The 18,452-nt window shown below is 39.0% G+C and overlaps 1 protein-coding gene across 14 annotated transcripts in view; it reads left to right on the top strand.

Annotated features, from left to right (window-relative positions):
• The window catches only part of cacna1c (calcium channel, voltage-dependent, L type, alpha 1C subunit), a 193,308-nt gene that overhangs the window by 149,189 nt on the left and 25,667 nt on the right, over nucleotides 1–18,452 (top strand). For 6 of the 14 annotated variants that reach the window (XM_084346429.1, XM_084346441.1, XM_084346440.1 and 3 more), the window contains 12 exons: nucleotides 176–305; nucleotides 1,609–1,668; nucleotides 2,274–2,380; nucleotides 5,426–5,513; nucleotides 5,635–5,742; nucleotides 5,852–5,904; nucleotides 6,005–6,151; nucleotides 6,299–6,500; nucleotides 7,005–7,163; nucleotides 7,299–7,409; nucleotides 10,093–10,176; nucleotides 17,320–17,409. In XM_084346429.1, the coding sequence (XP_084202555.1) occupies nucleotides 176–305; nucleotides 1,609–1,668; nucleotides 2,274–2,380; nucleotides 5,426–5,513; nucleotides 5,635–5,742; nucleotides 5,852–5,904; nucleotides 6,005–6,151; nucleotides 6,299–6,500; nucleotides 7,005–7,163; nucleotides 7,299–7,409; nucleotides 10,093–10,176; nucleotides 17,320–17,409 (1,339 nt within the window). Of the gene's footprint in view, nucleotides 1–175; nucleotides 306–1,608; nucleotides 1,669–2,273; nucleotides 2,381–5,425; nucleotides 5,514–5,634; nucleotides 5,743–5,851; nucleotides 5,905–6,004; nucleotides 6,152–6,298; nucleotides 6,501–7,004; nucleotides 7,164–7,298; nucleotides 7,410–10,092; nucleotides 10,177–17,319; nucleotides 17,506–18,452 lie in introns of all 14 variants that reach the window. The other 8 variants (XM_084346434.1, XM_084346428.1, XM_084346433.1 and 5 more) reach the window with 3 other exon arrangements.

Genomic DNA, 18,452 nt, shown 5'->3' with positions numbered 1-18,452 from the left:
AAGAGGACACTGTAGTTCTCCACTATACCTGCCTCTCTTCTATTTTTGCTCATTTTGGACTGTTTCTCCCTGTATTTTCTATCCTCTTTACTCCCATCCCTGCATGTTCAGATGATTATTCCTGTCATTTGTGTAACAAGAGACTAAAATATGTTTCACTCACTCTCTCTTTTAGATTCAGGGTTCTGTGCCATAAGATCGTCAACCACAACATCTTCACCAACCTCATCCTCTTCTTCATCCTGCTCAGCAGCATCAGTCTGGCAGCAGAGGACCCGGTCAAGAATGACTCTTTCAGAAACCAGGTAACACACACAATACATTTTTTTTTTTTTTTAAATCACATGTTTAAGTTTAAATACAGGATATACACTTTCATGGCCGGATATACTGTACATTAAGGCGCAGACAGAGGCAAACATTGTAGTCATCATTAGTTGCCCACACGCATTCATTCTGTGCTAAATGGATTATAGCTGACAGCAACATATAGAGGAACCAAAGCTTATTGTGACTGGCCGGTTACACTTAATGAGATTTCTTCCAGAGTAATGCAGCCGTGATTAACTTCACGTTAAGAAGATGTGAAACGCCTGTTAAGCTTTGTTTGGTCAATTTAACTCTTGGTGTTTTTTTAGCCAGACTGGCAACTTAACATTATGGTATTTGATATGTACATATATGGAAAATAATTATGCCATTTTAAGTTCATTATTATATTTATTTTCAGTTGCTCACATGTGCCTCTGAGTTCCAAGGTCAAAATATAACAGCAAAGACTGTGTATACAGCCAAACTCTTAAACCACAACACATGTACTATTTGTATTTACAAAGAATATAACTGCACTGCAGCTGTATACACTAATAACACACCACATGGATTATATATTAATGTTGTTTAGAGTTAATGGGTGTAATTTGTGAGCAGTATTCAAATGTAAAAGACTGAGCTCTGTGCATGCTGTATCTGTTTTTCTTTATTGTTTCTTCTCTCAACAAGCGAGACAAACCCCCTGAGGGCTGATAAAGATCAGTTTTATTGTATTTTCCTTGGCTATGGTATAGGCAGCTGTATATTAGTCTACCTCAATTAACCTCATTCTGAAACTTTAATGCAATAATACATCCTGTTTCTCAGATCCTGCTCTGTTTTCAAAGTCTATTTAAGTCAAATCGGAATTCATTATCCTTGGACCTGAACCTCGGCATTATTATTTCAGTATGTTGTAGAGTCTTCCAGGAGTGCGCTACAGTTGAGCGCAAGTTCAGCTTCGACCCCCTCCTGTGTGCTCTTTTCATTTCAACTGTATAAACAACACCTAGAATGGGTACTTTAGCTCTTACTGGGGGACCCGAAAAAGTGACAAGAATGCTAAGGTGGTTTTAATTCATCCAGACTCGGTTCAGTCACACTTTGGCAAACACAGCTGATGACATAATGTTTCTGTTTCCCACTCAATCAGAAAGCCATTGCATACTGGGCAGGGCAAAAGCAGTGTTGTTGTTCCATCCCAGGAGTGCTATTGTGTAATGTACATTAGTCCAGCAGTATTATGGAAATGGTTTCTCTAAATTGAAAACAATAACGCTCTTGTGTCGCTTTCAGATCCTTGGCTATGCAGACCATGTATTTACTGGACTCTTCACCATAGAGATCATTCTGAAGGTAGTGTTAATTTCCCTAAAGCATTTGCTTTATGTGTTTCAATCACACATCATATTTCCATCTAATTATATTACATAAGGTGTAAGCAAAGTATATCATCTAATGCAATGTATTTCTATAATGTTGAGCCGATGTAAATAAATTAGATAACTTAGTCTTTTTAAATTAACTTAACACAATCGATTTGTTCAATGGATTACTTCTCATTTGTGTTACTTTTATGTATAATATTTAAAAATAAAACAGATGGACATTTTATGTGTGATTAAAATACATGGAGTCAATGTTTTAGGTGTATGGAATTTGTTTTACTTGCTCTACTTTAATGTGATCCCAAACTTGTAAAACATTTTTTACATGTAGGATATTTAGAGAGACTAATATTTTGCTGTGGTTGATGTTTGGAACAGCCCTGATTTGCCTGGTGAGAAGCCATTGTTGCATCAGGGCAACAAAAGTGTAGAGAAGCAACTTTTTCAAGTAGCGATGAGTGTGCAAGCAAACACCAACTACTTTCAGATAGTATTTAATCCAGTGTTGAAGGTCAGGCAGTCAGTAGCACTGCATGGTTGATCGTACTAAGCTGTGAACTTTGACCCCTACAGATGACAGCCTATGGAGCCTTCCTCCATAAAGGTTCATTCTGTAGGAACTATTTCAATATTCTGGACTTGGTGGTGGTCAGTGTGTCCCTCATCTCTTCTGGAATACAGTGAGTGCAATATAATGTTTTCTGATGCATGTTTTATGGCGTTGTCCCATTTCAGTTGAGACTTGGATCATACACCGCTTTAGCATTTTAATCAAACTTTTGTGCACTGATATTTGCAACGTTATTTGGTCCAAGCGACAACACCAGTGAAGCCTACGATATCAAATATACACTCGTGTTATTGCTAAATAAAACAGGGGCTAGTCAGCCAGATAATGACGAGTGCATGAGACACTAGTCCAGTCCAAGAACACACAAATTAAGTTGGAATGCGGCTAAGTGGGGAAACGTTTTCATTTGTAAATTACCTCATGCTTCACACTTCTCTCTATTCTCTAACAACTTTACACTTCATTACTCCCAATCCCCTTCTCTCTTTGTGATGTTTATTAAAAATGTTCTCTGCTTCTCGTAGCAAATAACTCCTTGAAATGCTGTGATATTTTCTGATGTTTAATATGCTATGCTACACTCTCTGTCTCAAATGCTTAATAGACTAGACTTCTCGACGTAAGTCCACATTAGCCCATATTAATAACCCCCTTAACAGACCTTCACCTTAACTGTGTAAAACTGTCACTCTTTTGATTTGGTATTTCTATAGTCTTGGAGAGTTTAGTCGAAAATCAAGAATATAATCTTTGATCTTTTCAACAGGATTAGCTTCATGGGATTACATTGTATTGATAATAAATGGGTTTACTGTTATTATGAACACGTGGTATGCTTTTGCATGTGATGCATACCAAAAGGCCTCTTTAAAGGCACCAGCATTATTTGGTATTTAACAACAGGGTTAAACTGTCCTGGGTTAATACTGTAGTCCGTCACTGTTATGTTAATACATTTGTTCATCTATTCTTTGTCAGAGTTTCGGGGGCAGGTGAAACTCATATTTCTGGATAATCTGAACTCTCCCAGGTTATAGAAATGACACCTGAATGCTAAAACTCAGTGGTTTTTGCCTGTTAAAAGTAGTTTTTAGGTGGGATTTTTCTTGAACGCATCACAGTCAAATTAATTGTGATTATGCTGCATTTAGTGTGTGTGAACAAGTTTTTACTGCAGTTTCAGTATTTTACTACCCAATAATGAAGCATCTTTTTGGGGATATATTGTATATCTATATATCTCTCTGTTCCATTTAAGTATCTGTGCACATTGAAGTAAACATGTAAAATATGGATTTTTTTTATAAGGAGGTAATAAGCATGTTATAAAACAGTCCTAAAACAAATTACAACATATATAAAAAATCAGCTTATATTCAGCTCTCATTCTGTGTAGTTTCATAATATTGTATGTGGACAGCATGAAGCATGGATAGGGTTAGAGATGATACTAGTAATGAATGATGAACCGCCTACCTCTGGACAAAATCTGGTCCAGAGGTAGGAGGTTCATCATTCGCCTTAACCCAGTCAACTAAAGCAAAACTAAGTTACTTTTATGTAACATTTAAAAGTTATGTTTGAAATACAATTGACATTTATGTGGATTGTACTATCACTAGAATATATCTTCACAGCTGGTTTGACTGTGATGCGTTACAGATAACATCCTACTCCACGTGAACTACCTTTAACTACCTTTAAACTTTACCTTCCTGTGTAAAAAACTGGTCTTTTCCTTACTTTCTGTTTAAAAGTCGACAAAGAGTAATGTCACTCCCCTTAAATCACTCTTTTAACCCTCTAAAAAGTCACTCCCTTGAAAGGATACATTGACATTTTGAATACACTTCTTTCTTTCTACCTTCGTCACACTTTGGCAAAAAGTTTTTGTATTTGTTCTTCAGTTAACTGAATGACTGGCTTATTAATTTAAACTGAATTTAAAGGTGAAATATACTGGCAATATATATTTTTAACATGATTTACACCTGTTGAAGTCAAGTCATAATAATTACATTTAAATGTCAGACAGTTCAGATTACCGAAGGACTAATAATCAAGCCTTTTCCAAACATTAGCTGTACAATTCAAAATGTCAAGGTATTCATTTGATTCTTTTGGTTAGTATGTGAAAACTTTCCTTTGAAAGGTCACACTGTTTGACCTTTGGCCTGTACTGACACTCTCTTACAGCACAATAACTCTCTGTTTGCCTGTAAATGTATGTTTGGGTCTTTGTGTTGGTCTGTCTGTGTAGTACTTGTGTGTGTATGTCCATGAATCATATGTAGGTATGTGTGAGTGTTGTGTGTGTTTTACTGTATAACATATGCATTTTTATTATAATGTATTGTGTTAACTGTCATGGTATATTTATGTTAAAACCATGCTGTCTGCTGCCCATTTATAAAAAGTGACCAATAATGAAAGAATTTATTATCCTTTGTGCCAAAACCTGATATTTACAGATAATCACAACTTCTAACTTATCAGATCAGATGTTATCAGTAAAAAAAACAAAACACTATTTTCTAGGCAAGGATAGTACATGATAATTATTTTAGAAGTAAAAAATGAACTAAATCAGACAGTTTTTTTATTTTGCCACCTGATTTTAGCTAAATAAACATGTTGTGGCTTGCTGAGAATAATGTGCACCTCTACCAATCCCCTTTTAAAAATCTGAATTTGTATTTGACTCAGTGGTAAGAGCAGTTTGAAATATGTTTGACTGCTTTTCAGCGTACTGTACATTCTGTAGAGGAAATATGTTATTAAAATTATATATATATATTCTTGACTTTGCCCAATTTAAGCCCAACTTTACTTACTGCATCTCTAAAGAGAATCATGGCTATTTTCATTTATTATTTGCCTAAGTGTTTTTAGGATTATTTAGTATCATACTTCTCGTTAATTTTCAGTTGTCCAGTTTACATGGATCTTGATCATTTTCATTTCCTTACCTTGTGTGTTGTAACTTCTTGTTTCTTTGAACCATGCTCCGGTTTGATTTAACAATCTTTAACACGGATGCTTTTAAAAGCACCCTTGGATGTGTGTTATTCCAACCCTGCTAATACGTCTTAATTGTAAAATGTGTGTTTAATCAGATTGACTGGTCAGCAGTTTAACACCAGGTGTGTTTCAGGTCCAGTGCAATTAATGTGGTGAAGATCCTAAGAGTTCTGCGAGTGCTCAGACCGCTGAGGGCTATCAACAGAGCCAAAGGACTAAAGGTTAGCACACTCACACATTTAAAATTTAAAATGCATATTATGTATATTATAATAAACATACCCGCTTCTTAACAAATGAAACACATTCTTGTATTAACTATAATTTTTTGTGTGTTTCCAGCATGTCGTGCAGTGCGTGTTTGTAGCCATCAGGACCATCGGCAACATTGTCATCGTCACCACGTTGCTCCAGTTCATGTTCGCCTGTATTGGAGTACAACTCTTTAAGGTAAAGAAGACAGGATGGATATAAGAAGGAAACTCGTTGCTTTGTCTAAAAAAACATTTAATCATGTTATTTTTTCTGTATGTAATAAATGTCTATGTTTTTCCATCAGGGCAAGTTCTTCTTCTGTACCGACAGCTCTAAACAAACTGACGCAGAATGCAAGTAAGAGATCCCTCCTGCAAACAAGCTTGTTAACTCTCTTATATCGTAATCACTGGATAAAACGTGTATATGTGTGCGTTTGTGTTCACCTGTTTTACAGGGGTTCCTACATTATGTATAAGGACGGCGATGTGGGGAAGCCTGAAAGAGCCCTGAGAGTCTGGGAGAACAGTGACTTTAATTTTGACGATGTCCTGCAAGGCATGATGGCCCTATTCGCTGTGTCTACCTTTGAGGGCTGGCCAGGGTGTGTGTCTACATACAAACACAATACATGTGTATTTTGATCTGCATATTGTTTGTACTGTGTTTTTTACTTTTTCAAAAAGGTAACAATCTGAAAAATCTCCACCTTCCTCCTGCCCTTCAATGAATCTTCCCCCCCTTTCCTCAGGTTACTGTACCGGGCCATAGACTCTCACGCCGAGGACGTCGGCCCCATCTACAACTACCGCGTGGTCATCTCCATCTTCTTCATCATCTACATTATCATCATTGCCTTCTTCATGATGAACATCTTCGTCGGTTTCGTCATTGTCACGTTCCAAGAGCAAGGAGAGCAAGAATATAAGAACTGTGAGCTGGACAAGAACCAGGTAGCGTCAACTATAATTGAATTTGTTCACATCCTTTTTTTGTGTGTATAACTGCAGTTTTAAGCTTTTGTTTAGCAGCATGATAGAGTTTTCAGACTGCAGTAGAAGAGTTTTTCTGCTGTTCTGACTGAAGCGGGAAAGTCACTTTGTCATTCAGGAGGCACAAGGGAGAGGGAATGGAGGCCAGGCAGTGAGATGAGGAGAAGCTGGGGAAGCTGAACATGAATTTTAGGGGCTGAAATACTTCAGGAATCCAGCCAGGAGGCAGCTGCAGCAATTCAAACAGAAGATGAGGCGAAAGCTTAGAGAAGTAGCTGGGCCAAAACTCTGCAGCTGCACAGAGAACATGGAAGAATAGTTTTGGGTGGAAAAAGGCTTTTTTAGACTTTCCAAACGACAATTGGACAATTTTTCCTCCATGATGGCCTGACAGAGACAAAGCTACATCACCAAACCAAAGTTGGTTCATGCTCACGTGTGTTTGTGTATGTGTTTGTGTCATAGCGCCAGTGTGTGGAGTATGCTTTGAAGGCCCGTCCGTTGCGTCGCTACATCCCCAAGAACCCCTACCAGTACAAGGTGTGGTATGTGGTCAACTCCACCTACTTTGAGTACCTGATGTTCACACTCATCCTTCTCAACACCATCTGTCTGGCCATGCAGGTAAGTCTCACAAACATACACTCACAGAAGTACACACTCCAAAAATGTCAAAATGACACAGTCTAGGCTTTAGTCAACTCCCATGAAACTCTCTTTATTTGTGGATGTTTATGAGTTGTTTATGTGTCTTTGCAGCATCATGGACAGACCAAGAATTTCAACGATGCCATGAACATCCTCAACATGCTCTTCACTGGACTCTTCACTGTGGAGATGATCCTTAAACTGATCGCCTTCAAACCCAGGGTAGGTCCACTCCTCTAGCTGCAGAATAGAATAACACTCTTGTACAGCTCAGTAGGGAAGAGCAGCATAGAAAAAGAAATCTTATGGAATAAGATTTTATCAGATAAATGTACGTTAACCAATTAATCAGACAGAATAGTCAGATATACTTTTGGCATTGAATCTCATTTATTGCAAATAACTGCTTACTGATGTTGAACTGTATATTCCTAATCCCTATTTTATGTCCTCCAGATGATAATTACGATATAATAGATTCAAAACATGATTAGTGGACGGCATCATGCAGTTTTTAATTTCACTGCTCCCTCGTTACCCTGCTGTTGTTGCTTTGTGGGTTTATTGGTCTAATCTCAGAACTTCCTCGTGCATCAGCTATTTAAACATTAGCAGATGGGAATGTTTCCCCCGATTACAACAGGGTTAATGGAAAATCCTTCAACGAAATCAATAGGGAAAATGTAGTTTAATATTAAAGCTTTACTCTTATCTTTATTCTTGGACAGTATAGGTTGTAAATCAAAAGATGAGTACAAGGAACAAGTGTTTTATCCCTCTAGTATACATAGCATGTTACTGGGTTAGTTTTACTTTTTCTTTAATTTAAAGGTGGAGTTAATTGTTGGAAGTTAGATGTTTGTTGGAATTAATTAATGTCATCCACAAAATTGTTACTATTTGGGAGGTTTTCTAACTACTAATTAAAACTTTGTTATATTGTTTCTATCCAATTAGCTCCAAAAGCCAAATCATGTTCTACAAAATGCATCCTTTTATTAATTTGGATGAAAGATGATTTTCTTGTAACAACTTTTGAAAATAATTATCTATTTGTGCTATTTAGTCTGAGTAACATAATGCAAGCCTTGGAGTGTTTTCCTGCACAGGCGGACCGAGCTGGAATTCATGCAGGAAAACCTTTAAGATTTGGGAATTTACTTCATGCTGATCTGTATGTCTGTATCTAATGTTAACCTCAAGTAAGGATCATTTCAATTGCCAGATTTCTAAAAGCAGTTTTGCATCTTTACAAATTGTAAAACATATTCAATCTGATACCTGTTTTCCTTCTATCATGAATTTAGTCCACGTGATGAGATAAAGTGCAGCATGAAGACAAGTTCCCAAACCATTTTGAACAATGCCAATGAAAATAAACCAGTTTATTTGTGCATGAGTTACAACTTTAGGATGTGCCTTATTTTCATTGGTTTTCATTGAACTCTTCCTTTAAACAGCGGACACACACGCAGGACCAGCTCACTAACACTTTTACTTCTCAGGTATTACAGTCGTCAGCATACATGTGGAAGAAGCTCCAGTAACAGTTACTGTGTCGGAAAGATGCCAAGTATGATGCCTTAATGCCTATTGACTTTTTAACAGGTTTCACAGTCTCAGCCTTACTCATCGGGGAGCTTCATGAATTTTTGATAATGTTTATACTTTCTTTTTGGCCTGTTTTTTACTGTGTTGTGTAGTCCTGAATGTCAGAACACAACTGTTTCTGAACTGATGTGTGCCTATGTTAGTTTGATAAGAGTAGATGTAACCACTATACCTCAGCATTTAGATACTAATGCTGAGCTCTGTTTTACTAATGTTTACCCCTGTTTTACATTAATATTCTTACACCTGACAACAACTTAATTAAAACCACTATAGAGTCCAAAAATGCCTCATAGTATCTGCATAATCCCAGTGGGTGCAGGTGAAGTTTGGCAAGCAGAGTTTTTGCTATTTTATTATGATGCCTCAGCTGCTGAAGACAGATGATGAAGCTTAAAATAGATTATGAGACTGATCGTCTCTCAGCGTCCCTCTGTCTGCCACTTTGATGCAAACAATTGAGTGGGATTTGTTACGTACTGTATGAGTTACACAGCTATTTTACAGGTTTACTACCGTGTAAAATATGACTTCCAAAAAGACTAAAGGCAGAGGTCTCACATCTCACTATCCAGACAGTTATCCTCCCAATTTCCCTACTCCTACTTTCAAACATCTTTAGATTTCCTCCAATGTTGTTGCCTGGTGCAAACATGGTAACATCATTAGCCCCCCCAAGCCCACAGTGATACAAAATGTTAGTGTGCGATGGAAAAAGCAGTTGGGCAAAATCCGAATGAGATTTATTTTACAGCATATATGGCATTTTTTTTTCTGAAAAGGCTGTGTGTGTTTTTCAAAAGCGGCATCACATCTTGGATGTCTCTCCAAGTACGAGTATACTAAAGCTGTGTCTCTACACCAGAACATAACACAATCATTTGGCTTGAAGCTATGTGGATGTTTTTCATAAATACCCACGTTGCACCACTCCTGATGATGAATTGCCCACAATAAGTTAAGCAAACAAAGTGGTCCTTCAGTGTAATCACTGCTGCAGCATTACTGAATCGCCCCAAGATACTGTAACTGCTATCTAACACGCCATCCTTAACAGAGCAGGAAATTCAGCTGCACCTAATGATCAGATACAGCGACGGAAATGAGTTAATTCTCTTCTCTAGAATTAAAATTCTTTCTTGTGTTGGGTCATCAGCTGATTTTTCTGTTTCCTCATATAACCACCATAATAGGGCTGCGAAGTAGCAGCAGATGTTGTTTGCCTTCTAACCTACCTTTCTTACCCTCCTCCTCCTCCTCCTCCTCCTCCTCTTGCTCACCTCATCCTGTGTAGGGGTACTTTAGTGATCCCTGGAATGTGTTTGATTTCCTCATCGTAATTGGCAGCATAATAGACGTCATTCTCAGTGAGATCAACGTAAGTACGATGCCCACTCTCACTCTCCTTGTCACTTCCTCTTTCTTTCTGTCGTGTGCCCTCTTGCCTCCTCTGAATCTTTCATTTCCTGCCACTCTGCTCTCCTTTGTGGCTACTCCGTGTTGTGCTGTCTCTCCTCTTCATCTCTCTTCTTTCTTTCTTTCTCCTCCTTCCTCTCTCCCTTCTCCATCCGTAACTCCAAGATGGCCGCTGCTACTCAGGGGACCCCCAAGCGCAAGGGTTCCCAAGCAAGAACAAGCTTCTTCCTGGGTTTCATTAAAAGTCGCGTGAAAAGAGGCAGGGTTTAGTTTTGATTTCTGTCTTGCGTCCTCCTTCCTTATTCCTAACAGTATGTTCTCGGGTTCTTGATTTTTTTTTCTTCCATTTTTTTTGTCCGACTGTGACATGTCCTCAGGTTTGATTCCCTCACTAACTGAACTAACTCACTGACCACTCACAAACAGACTTACACACCTTTTCATTTTTTTAACTGCAGCAACAGGGGTGTTTTTTTGTTGTGATTTTGTTGCAATTTGTTCTTTACTGTTGTTGTTGTTGTTGTTGTTGACATTTTCCTCTCATGGACAAGCATGACCGATCGCCGCTGCTCTTCCTCTGCTGTCCATCTCTTTCAGACTGCCCCTTGTTTTCTTTTTAATTTATAAACTTTTGTTGATTCTTTCCCTCTCTCCTCCTACTAAAAACTCCAGTGCTCATGTATATAATGTTTTTATCTTATTTTTCTCCTCTCTCCTTTGATTTACGTTCTTTCCATCTTTTTAAATGTCTTATGTTCTGTCCTTTTCTTCTGTTGTTGTTTTTTTCTGTTCTTTCCACCCCTACGCAGCATTATTTTGTTGATGCATGGAACACATTTGATGCCTTGATAGTTGTGGGTAGCATTGTTGACATAGCGATCACTGAGGTTAACGTAAGTAGTCCAACTCCCTCCCTCCCTTCCTGCCTGCCTGCTCTGCCATTCCCACACACACAAACAGACCGAGCACCGATACCCATCTCGCATGCTTTCAAATGATTAGGAAACTTCAGCTGCACCACATTTGAACTTAAAAGGCGGCTGAAATCTGGCAGTGAAAACAGCCAGATGTAGCGCAATCAAAACAGAGCAGAGAGTCCTCTTAAGGGTTTGTGTAATTTAAAACATATGAAACGACACATTTTACATTTGTGCTCGGACAGCTTTGACCATAGACATCTGAATAATAATTTAGAGATGGTCAGTTTGATTTATAATCAATACATTGGCTTTTTGGAAGCTAATGTTATCATTACGTCATCATATATGCATTTTTTAAAATGTAATGTTGACAGTAGTGGAGTCTGCAAACCTGTTCTTGATGTTCCCTGTTTGCATTCCTCCACGTTTATCTTCAGCAGTGTAATAAGGCTGCAAATAAAACATTACAGTTTTAGTTTCTATAGATTTTATAATGTTTGAAACTGCTTCAAGTCGGTATTCGTGCCTCGGTCTGCTGAACATCAATAGCATCAAAAACTATTGCATTTGCCAATAGAACCTATTGCATTGTCTCAGCACTTGGTTTGTTTTCACATTTGGTTTATTTGATCTTTTGTCATTGCCACAGGGGATTGTGTCCATTCCCCTGGCATGATGGACACTGTATAGCATGACAGATGTAAAGGTGGCATATCAAGGCCTGGTACTGCATGTACTATTTTCAGAAAAGATTCACATTGCTGAAAGAGGAAAGAATACAGGAAGATAGATTCTCAATTTCGAACAACAGTGTTTGACCCCAAGGGGTCATGAAACTCTCTCAATTCATAAATCACCAGGGAAACTTTAAATTCAAATGAGAAAGATACAAGTTGCAGTTGCATTTTTTTTTCTTTTGTCCGACAATAGCAATGCGCAGACATGAGGAACAATTTGATCCATAAATGGATTTACTCAGGACCTGTGAAATTTATGTAAATGTATGTATGAATTCATTTATTATCGACGTGGAGGCCCTATGGTCAACAGTGGGGCTGAATAAGAATGAATATCCCAAACACAAGTCAAATGTTGAGTGTCTATCGTATTTACACTTCAGGGATAATTGGTGTTTTATTCATGTGATATTCAAAATGCTCTTTGGCAGCAGAATAGTCTGAGAGCCAAGCAAAGTGCCGAGCGTGGCTGGACACAACCCTGCGTCGTTCAGCCTTGGAAGAGGATACGTTTCGCTGTGTGTGCTGGTTTGCCTGAGAGGGAAATAATTTTCTACTATGATCAGACTGACCAAAAGGCTGAATGTCACTTTAAAAAATCTTTATACTGTGAAGGAGCTTCTTGTAGGAGAGCCTATCACTTAATTCCATTTGGTGCCTCAGCTTCAGTCTGCAGAACTAGTGGCAAAAATCCAGTGAAAATGCCTCCGGGGTCTTGAGTGTAGCTCAAGTGGCAGCTCAGTAGGTGGAGGCAGCTCTATATGAGTCTAACTCTGATATACTGTCTGTGCGCCAGCTTATAAAGGCACACATACTGTACCAGCCTTGCTGGGTTTCTACTAAGCAATCATAACATACAGCATCTCATCTCTCTGTGGATCATCTTCTAAATGCAGTAATTTGTGGTTAATTGTAGGTAATTATTTCTTAATTTAATTGCTGTTCTGGTGTATCACCACAAAATAAACCCAACAACATTGAACCTTATGGTCTCAATCATTTCGGGTCTTCTTTGGGTTCTTTTAATTTAGTAAATTATGGTCCTGTTTAGAGTAAAATGGTCAAAAAAAAGCAGGATATGATTTAGGGCAGGGCTGACTTGTGATTGGCAAGTTGCCACCACAGCGTGTCACGAGTTCTCAGTCAGATCTGATCAAGATATAGTCCCCAGCTCCACCGTCTCATCCACAAATGGTCACGTCTTGTTCCAAGAAACCAAGATGGCCACCATAATGCCAAAATCCCCAAAACCCAACATCACAGTGGGTTTAAGCTTCAACAGTTTTAGATTATGTCACATTGACCGTAGATACACTTTTACCACATGTCGATGCACATTAAGTACGGTTGGATGAAATCCCGTCACACCCTCAGCCTGCCGCTGGTTTGAGGACATGAAGCAAAGAAAAGATATGCACAGGGGTACACCGGTATGTTCCCCCTCAGTGGAATGCAGTGTGTTTCACCTCAGACAGCACTGGTCAGGCATACAAATAAGGTTAGTGTATCCCTGGGGTGTGTGAGCTTGGCAGTTGTTTTCGTGCCTTTAGAAAGGGAATCCATTTGTCCCCATGAGAGGCTGACAAAGCTGCTTATAAACGACACAGGGTAATTTCCAATCTGTACTTGGATATTTTATGTTTTATTCAGTTGTTCGATGTCGGGGGAATCATAAAAGCATCATAAATGTTTATATCCTTTTGTTGCCTCGCAGATACTGAATTTAGTATACTCACGTACGAAGAGCTTATAATTACGTAATTACATAGAGAGACAAAATCAATTTGATATGACATTTCTGTCAGGAACTGACACTATTTAATCACTGATTGATTAGCTGCCTTAATACTGATGTTCGTTGGGCCAGAGATATACATCTTTGTCATCTATACAAGTCACTGATGTTGCACTTAACACTTTGGTTTGGAGTCTGCCTTTGATTTGGTTTGCAGTTCTTTCTGAATGATTCATTATTTTCCTCTCTCACCTCTAACCTAAAGGCATGCCCCAAGTCTTTTATTTTTCTTCTTCTTCTCTGGTGTTTTTTTTTTTTTTAATGATTTGGGTGATGAGATGCCCAAGCTACCTTTTCTACATTTCTTTTTTAAGAAACCCTCCGCACTTTAATCCTGTGAGAACTCTTTGACTGTTTTTGAACTGGGACCCGGTCACTTAGACATTTTAGATTTTAGCCCGGTACTGCATTTCATCAGGCACTGAAGCACAAGTGAATGCTATTTAACGTACTGAGCAATGCAATTAGAAACTAATAGCGGCAGCTTGCCAACGACTACCTCTCTGTCATTGCATTCCTAAGTACACATTGAAGTGCAGTAACAGGCCAGCTTTTAAAATGTTACCACTTTGCCTTTAGTAAATATTAAATGGCCAAAAGAGCCTGTTTGAGTGCACCCACTTCGCTGTTCTGTTGGGTGCTTGTTGACGTAGATTAGATGCACATTTTGTGGTCTTCGAATCAGAATCCTTCCTTAATCCTGGGTCTCTAATTCTTCCCAGCGACCTGCGGGTGCTTCTTAAATCTTACATGGTTTCTTGTACATTTTTTTTGTTTTGGTTTGAGTAGAAGTAGTGTGAACAGATTGGTAGTGGTTTGCTCTGAGCGGTGTCTTGCAGACGATGCCAGTATGGACTGCATCTATTTCTCTTTTTCTTTCTCTCTATCCGGAATGCCTCCTCCTCTCCTCTTCATCTCTCTCCTTCTCTTTCTGAGCTTTTTCGGTTCACTTATCTCTTCTTTTATGGACGTTTATCTCTCTCTTTCTCTGTCTTCTTTCTCGTTGGTTTGCGGTGCTGCTTGCTCACCTGAGATGCAAGCTGGGTGACATGGGTCTCATGCTTTTCATATACCCTAAGAGGCCAGCCAGTTATCTGCTATATCTTTAAAAAATATTCTGATAATAGTCCGTTTTCATCAAAACACATGAAACATTAAATAAGAATGCACATAATGTTGCAGTATTACAACTTAACGATAAATGGATAAGAAGCAAAGAGGTGAGTAAACCTCAAACCTAGGGTAAGAATGTTCTCTAGAAACCCATGTTACCTACTGAATTGACTGAACTGATGAAATTTTTGCTTGAAAATATGAAGTGCAATGTGAGAAAACAGCTCACGTTCATAAATCCGACGAGCTGAAAATGCAGTAACTCACATCCGCACTGTAGTTCAGCCTTAAAGGACTACTGTATATTATTTACAAATTCACTGTTTTGATTTTCTACTGAGTTTTAGTTCGGTTAAAATTGCACCACCATGCACGGATCCTCCAGGGCCACAATTCCACTGTAGTCTCTGTAATTTGTTTTGTGTCCCTTCATAATGAGAAATATTCTAATTGAGTTTAATCTGAGACTGGTTCACAGCTTTGATTTCATGTAGAAATTGAAGCAAATTCAGATTTAAATCGTGCTTAAATTGAACCAGCTGGCCCTTTGTGTAACTCACACACACACACAGACAAACATCCAGATTCTTCCATATTCCAGTTTAACTACTGCACTTAGTGTAGATCAGTGCCATCTTCCTTCCCTGCGTCCGTCCTTCCTTTCCTTCCTTCCCTCCTGCCTATCTTTCCAACTCATCCTTGTCTTCCCTTTATGCATCACTCTTCCCTCCCTTCTTTCCTTACTTCCTTCCTTCCTACAGTTGTCCTTCCTTCACTTCATAACATAATGCCTCAGGCTTTGCACAGATACACACACACACACACATACAAATACCCTCTTTTTAAATTATTAGCTTCCTCGTTGCCAGCCGATAAAAAAACAGTTTATAAGTATACATACATAAAATATAGGAATCTATTACTCTGTGTACATCATTATTGTGTGTGATCATAAAGTTGTGTGTATGGCTCTGCTAGAATACCTTTAAATGCTTTATTACTTTCCCCTTTTCTCGCTGTATTCTCACCCTCTGTCCTTCATTTCCTTATTTCCTTCCAATTCCTTTCCTTTCTCTATCTTTTGTTGCTTCTTTCCAACTTTCCTTCCTCTCTACCCTCTCCATTCATTCCTTCAAAGTAGCTTTTACCTGCTCAGTCACTTCTTTATTCCAGGAAAGATTGGGAATAATGAAGCATTATGTTTGGTGGCAAGGTATTCTAACAGAGACCATACTAAAGCAGAGTGAACAGCTCCTGAGTCATAGATTGAACTACAAGTTAATCTATCACTCCCAGCAGTGTCAAATGTTGCAGTACCAGGGACGACCAATTAGTGTCTCCCCACAGTATGTTTATCTTTGTGCCTCTTAGTGTTATGTAAATACTTGTGTGCTCCGATTTCCAAAAGCATCTAAAATCATTTCGGTGGAACTGACTGAGATGATCTTAACTTCCTGTCTTTTTTATATTGTGGTATTCTGATGCCTGTTTGACCTGAAGGTAGATGAAAGTTGTGGTCTGGTTAACTGACAAGTATTGGGCCACAGACAACATATATAAACAAAAGAGCTTAGGGAAATGTCTCAAAACAATCAACCTTTAGGATATATTTTAGTTATGCTACTTATATTAACCCAAATGTTTCCAGCAATGTTCCATGTAAGAGAAATCTGTAATTTTACTCAAGATAACAGTGAGTTTCATTTGGTGACTTTGACTTCCAGGAAAACATCAGATGAAAGTAAACATTAAACATTATTACATTATTTCCATCGGCAATGGTGGTTGTTAAACAATGAAGACTGCCATGATCCCACAGCATTTCATAATGTCATCAAGCTACGTCTTTTGTAGAAATTACATACTGTGCGTTCAACTTTCAGAAGGTCCATTAGCATTTCTAATTTAACTTGACTCTTGACTATTCTCAGGTCGGGGAACAGCTTGAATAACACAAATTCAAGGGAGGCATTGTCCTTTAATGCCAAGATGCTTTTGGTAAACGTAGCCTTGGTTAAGCTAAAGCTTATTATAGTTTCAGCTGGCAGAAAGAAAAACAGATAGCTACAGAGGCGCCCCTCTATCCCCCATCATACACACAAACCTATGGGCTCACATGATACATGCGTAGCTGCACATAGACACATACAAAATCAGACCATCATTCAATTGCAATTTCCCAATATCTCACACTTCCTACATGTTTCAGTCTTCTCGTACTGTGATAAGAAGTGACTCATCCTGATGTGGCCGGCCTCTATATGCAGTAATATCGTACAGAACTCTCCCTGCTGGCCTAGATGAAATTATTTCCATCATGTGAGGGTTGATCAGAGACTGAACCCTCACTAGCCTGGTGGTTTGAGAGTTATTTTTCTGTCTGGGCTGCTGCAAAATTCTCCCCACTCTTCACAATATAACTGTACGTGCACGGTGACACACACACAAACAAACACAGACACACACACACACACACACACACACACACACACACACCAAGGCGCTGCTCTGGTGCTGATCTTTGTTGCCTTTCCTTAAAGCCAGCTGACTCCTCCTCGTCCTCGTCCTCCTCCTCTTCGTCCTCCTCCTCCTCCTCTTCCTCCTCTCACCCCCCTGCGGTAAGGCCAATGGTACGCTCCGACGGTAACCTCGCCCGCCTCCCCACCTCCTCCGCCATTCCTCCATCCTCCCATACTTCCATCCCTCCTTCTGCTACGCCATCCATGGTATGATCCAAAACTTTTGGCTTTACATCTGTCCTGTCACCTCTCCTCTGTCCCTCCTGCTGTCATCTTCTGCAGCATGTCCAAGGTTGCGTTTATATAGCTGTTGTTTGTACTTTTAAGTGTTTATATATATGTGTGTATGGTGAAGGACACTGTATTGTCAAGGCCAAGTATAACTGGAGTCTTGTGACTTTCCTTGTGTGGCAAATTGTTGCGCCCGCTGCCCCCCACCTCCCCCAATGGCTTGCAACCTGCTCCCCTTTCCCTTTTGGGTGTGGTATCTTTTAGTGCTTCGTCATCAGTGCAAGCCATCATGGTCACGCTGTCACTCTGTCTTCCTTTCTGTCACTCTTCTCCACTGGCCTGCCATCTATCTATTTATCAAACTATCTATCTATCTATCTATCTATCTATCTATCTATCTATCTATCTATCTATTTATATATCTATCTATCTATCTATCTATCGCTCTGTCTATCTGTGTATCAGTCTATTTGTTTGGATGTCTCTGAATAATTCAAACTATTCTTCATATTCAGACTCTCTCACTCTTTTACACTTACTGTCACTGTACCTTTCCCGCTCACTGCCCCCCTCTCTCAATGGTGCAATGGTCCCCACTGTGGTCCAGTTGTGGTATTACATGCAGTACAGAATATACACTCCTCGGAAGGATGTGTCATTTTCAGCATACCTGTGAATGGAGTTTGGGACAACTCATGTCTCGGGTTACTTGTCAACACTAGAAAAATGTGACATTTACCCTTAGAAAGTAAGCAAACTGCTCACAGTTATAGAATAATAGAAATAGTTTTCCTCTCTGAACACAACTCTAACATGTATTATGTTGAAAAGTAAAATTTGACATCAGTTATCCCAAACTGCAGCTAGATGTGATGAGAATGGCACATTCCTTTGAGGAGCACACTGTGTTTTCTCTGTGGGAT

This window comes from Pagrus pagrus (assembly GCF_965226575.1).
Source record: "Pagrus pagrus genome assembly, chromosome: 23".
Classification (NCBI taxonomy): domain Eukaryota; kingdom Metazoa; phylum Chordata; class Actinopteri; order Spariformes; family Sparidae; genus Pagrus; species Pagrus pagrus.
This window is presented reverse-complemented; position numbering and strand designations above follow the sequence as displayed.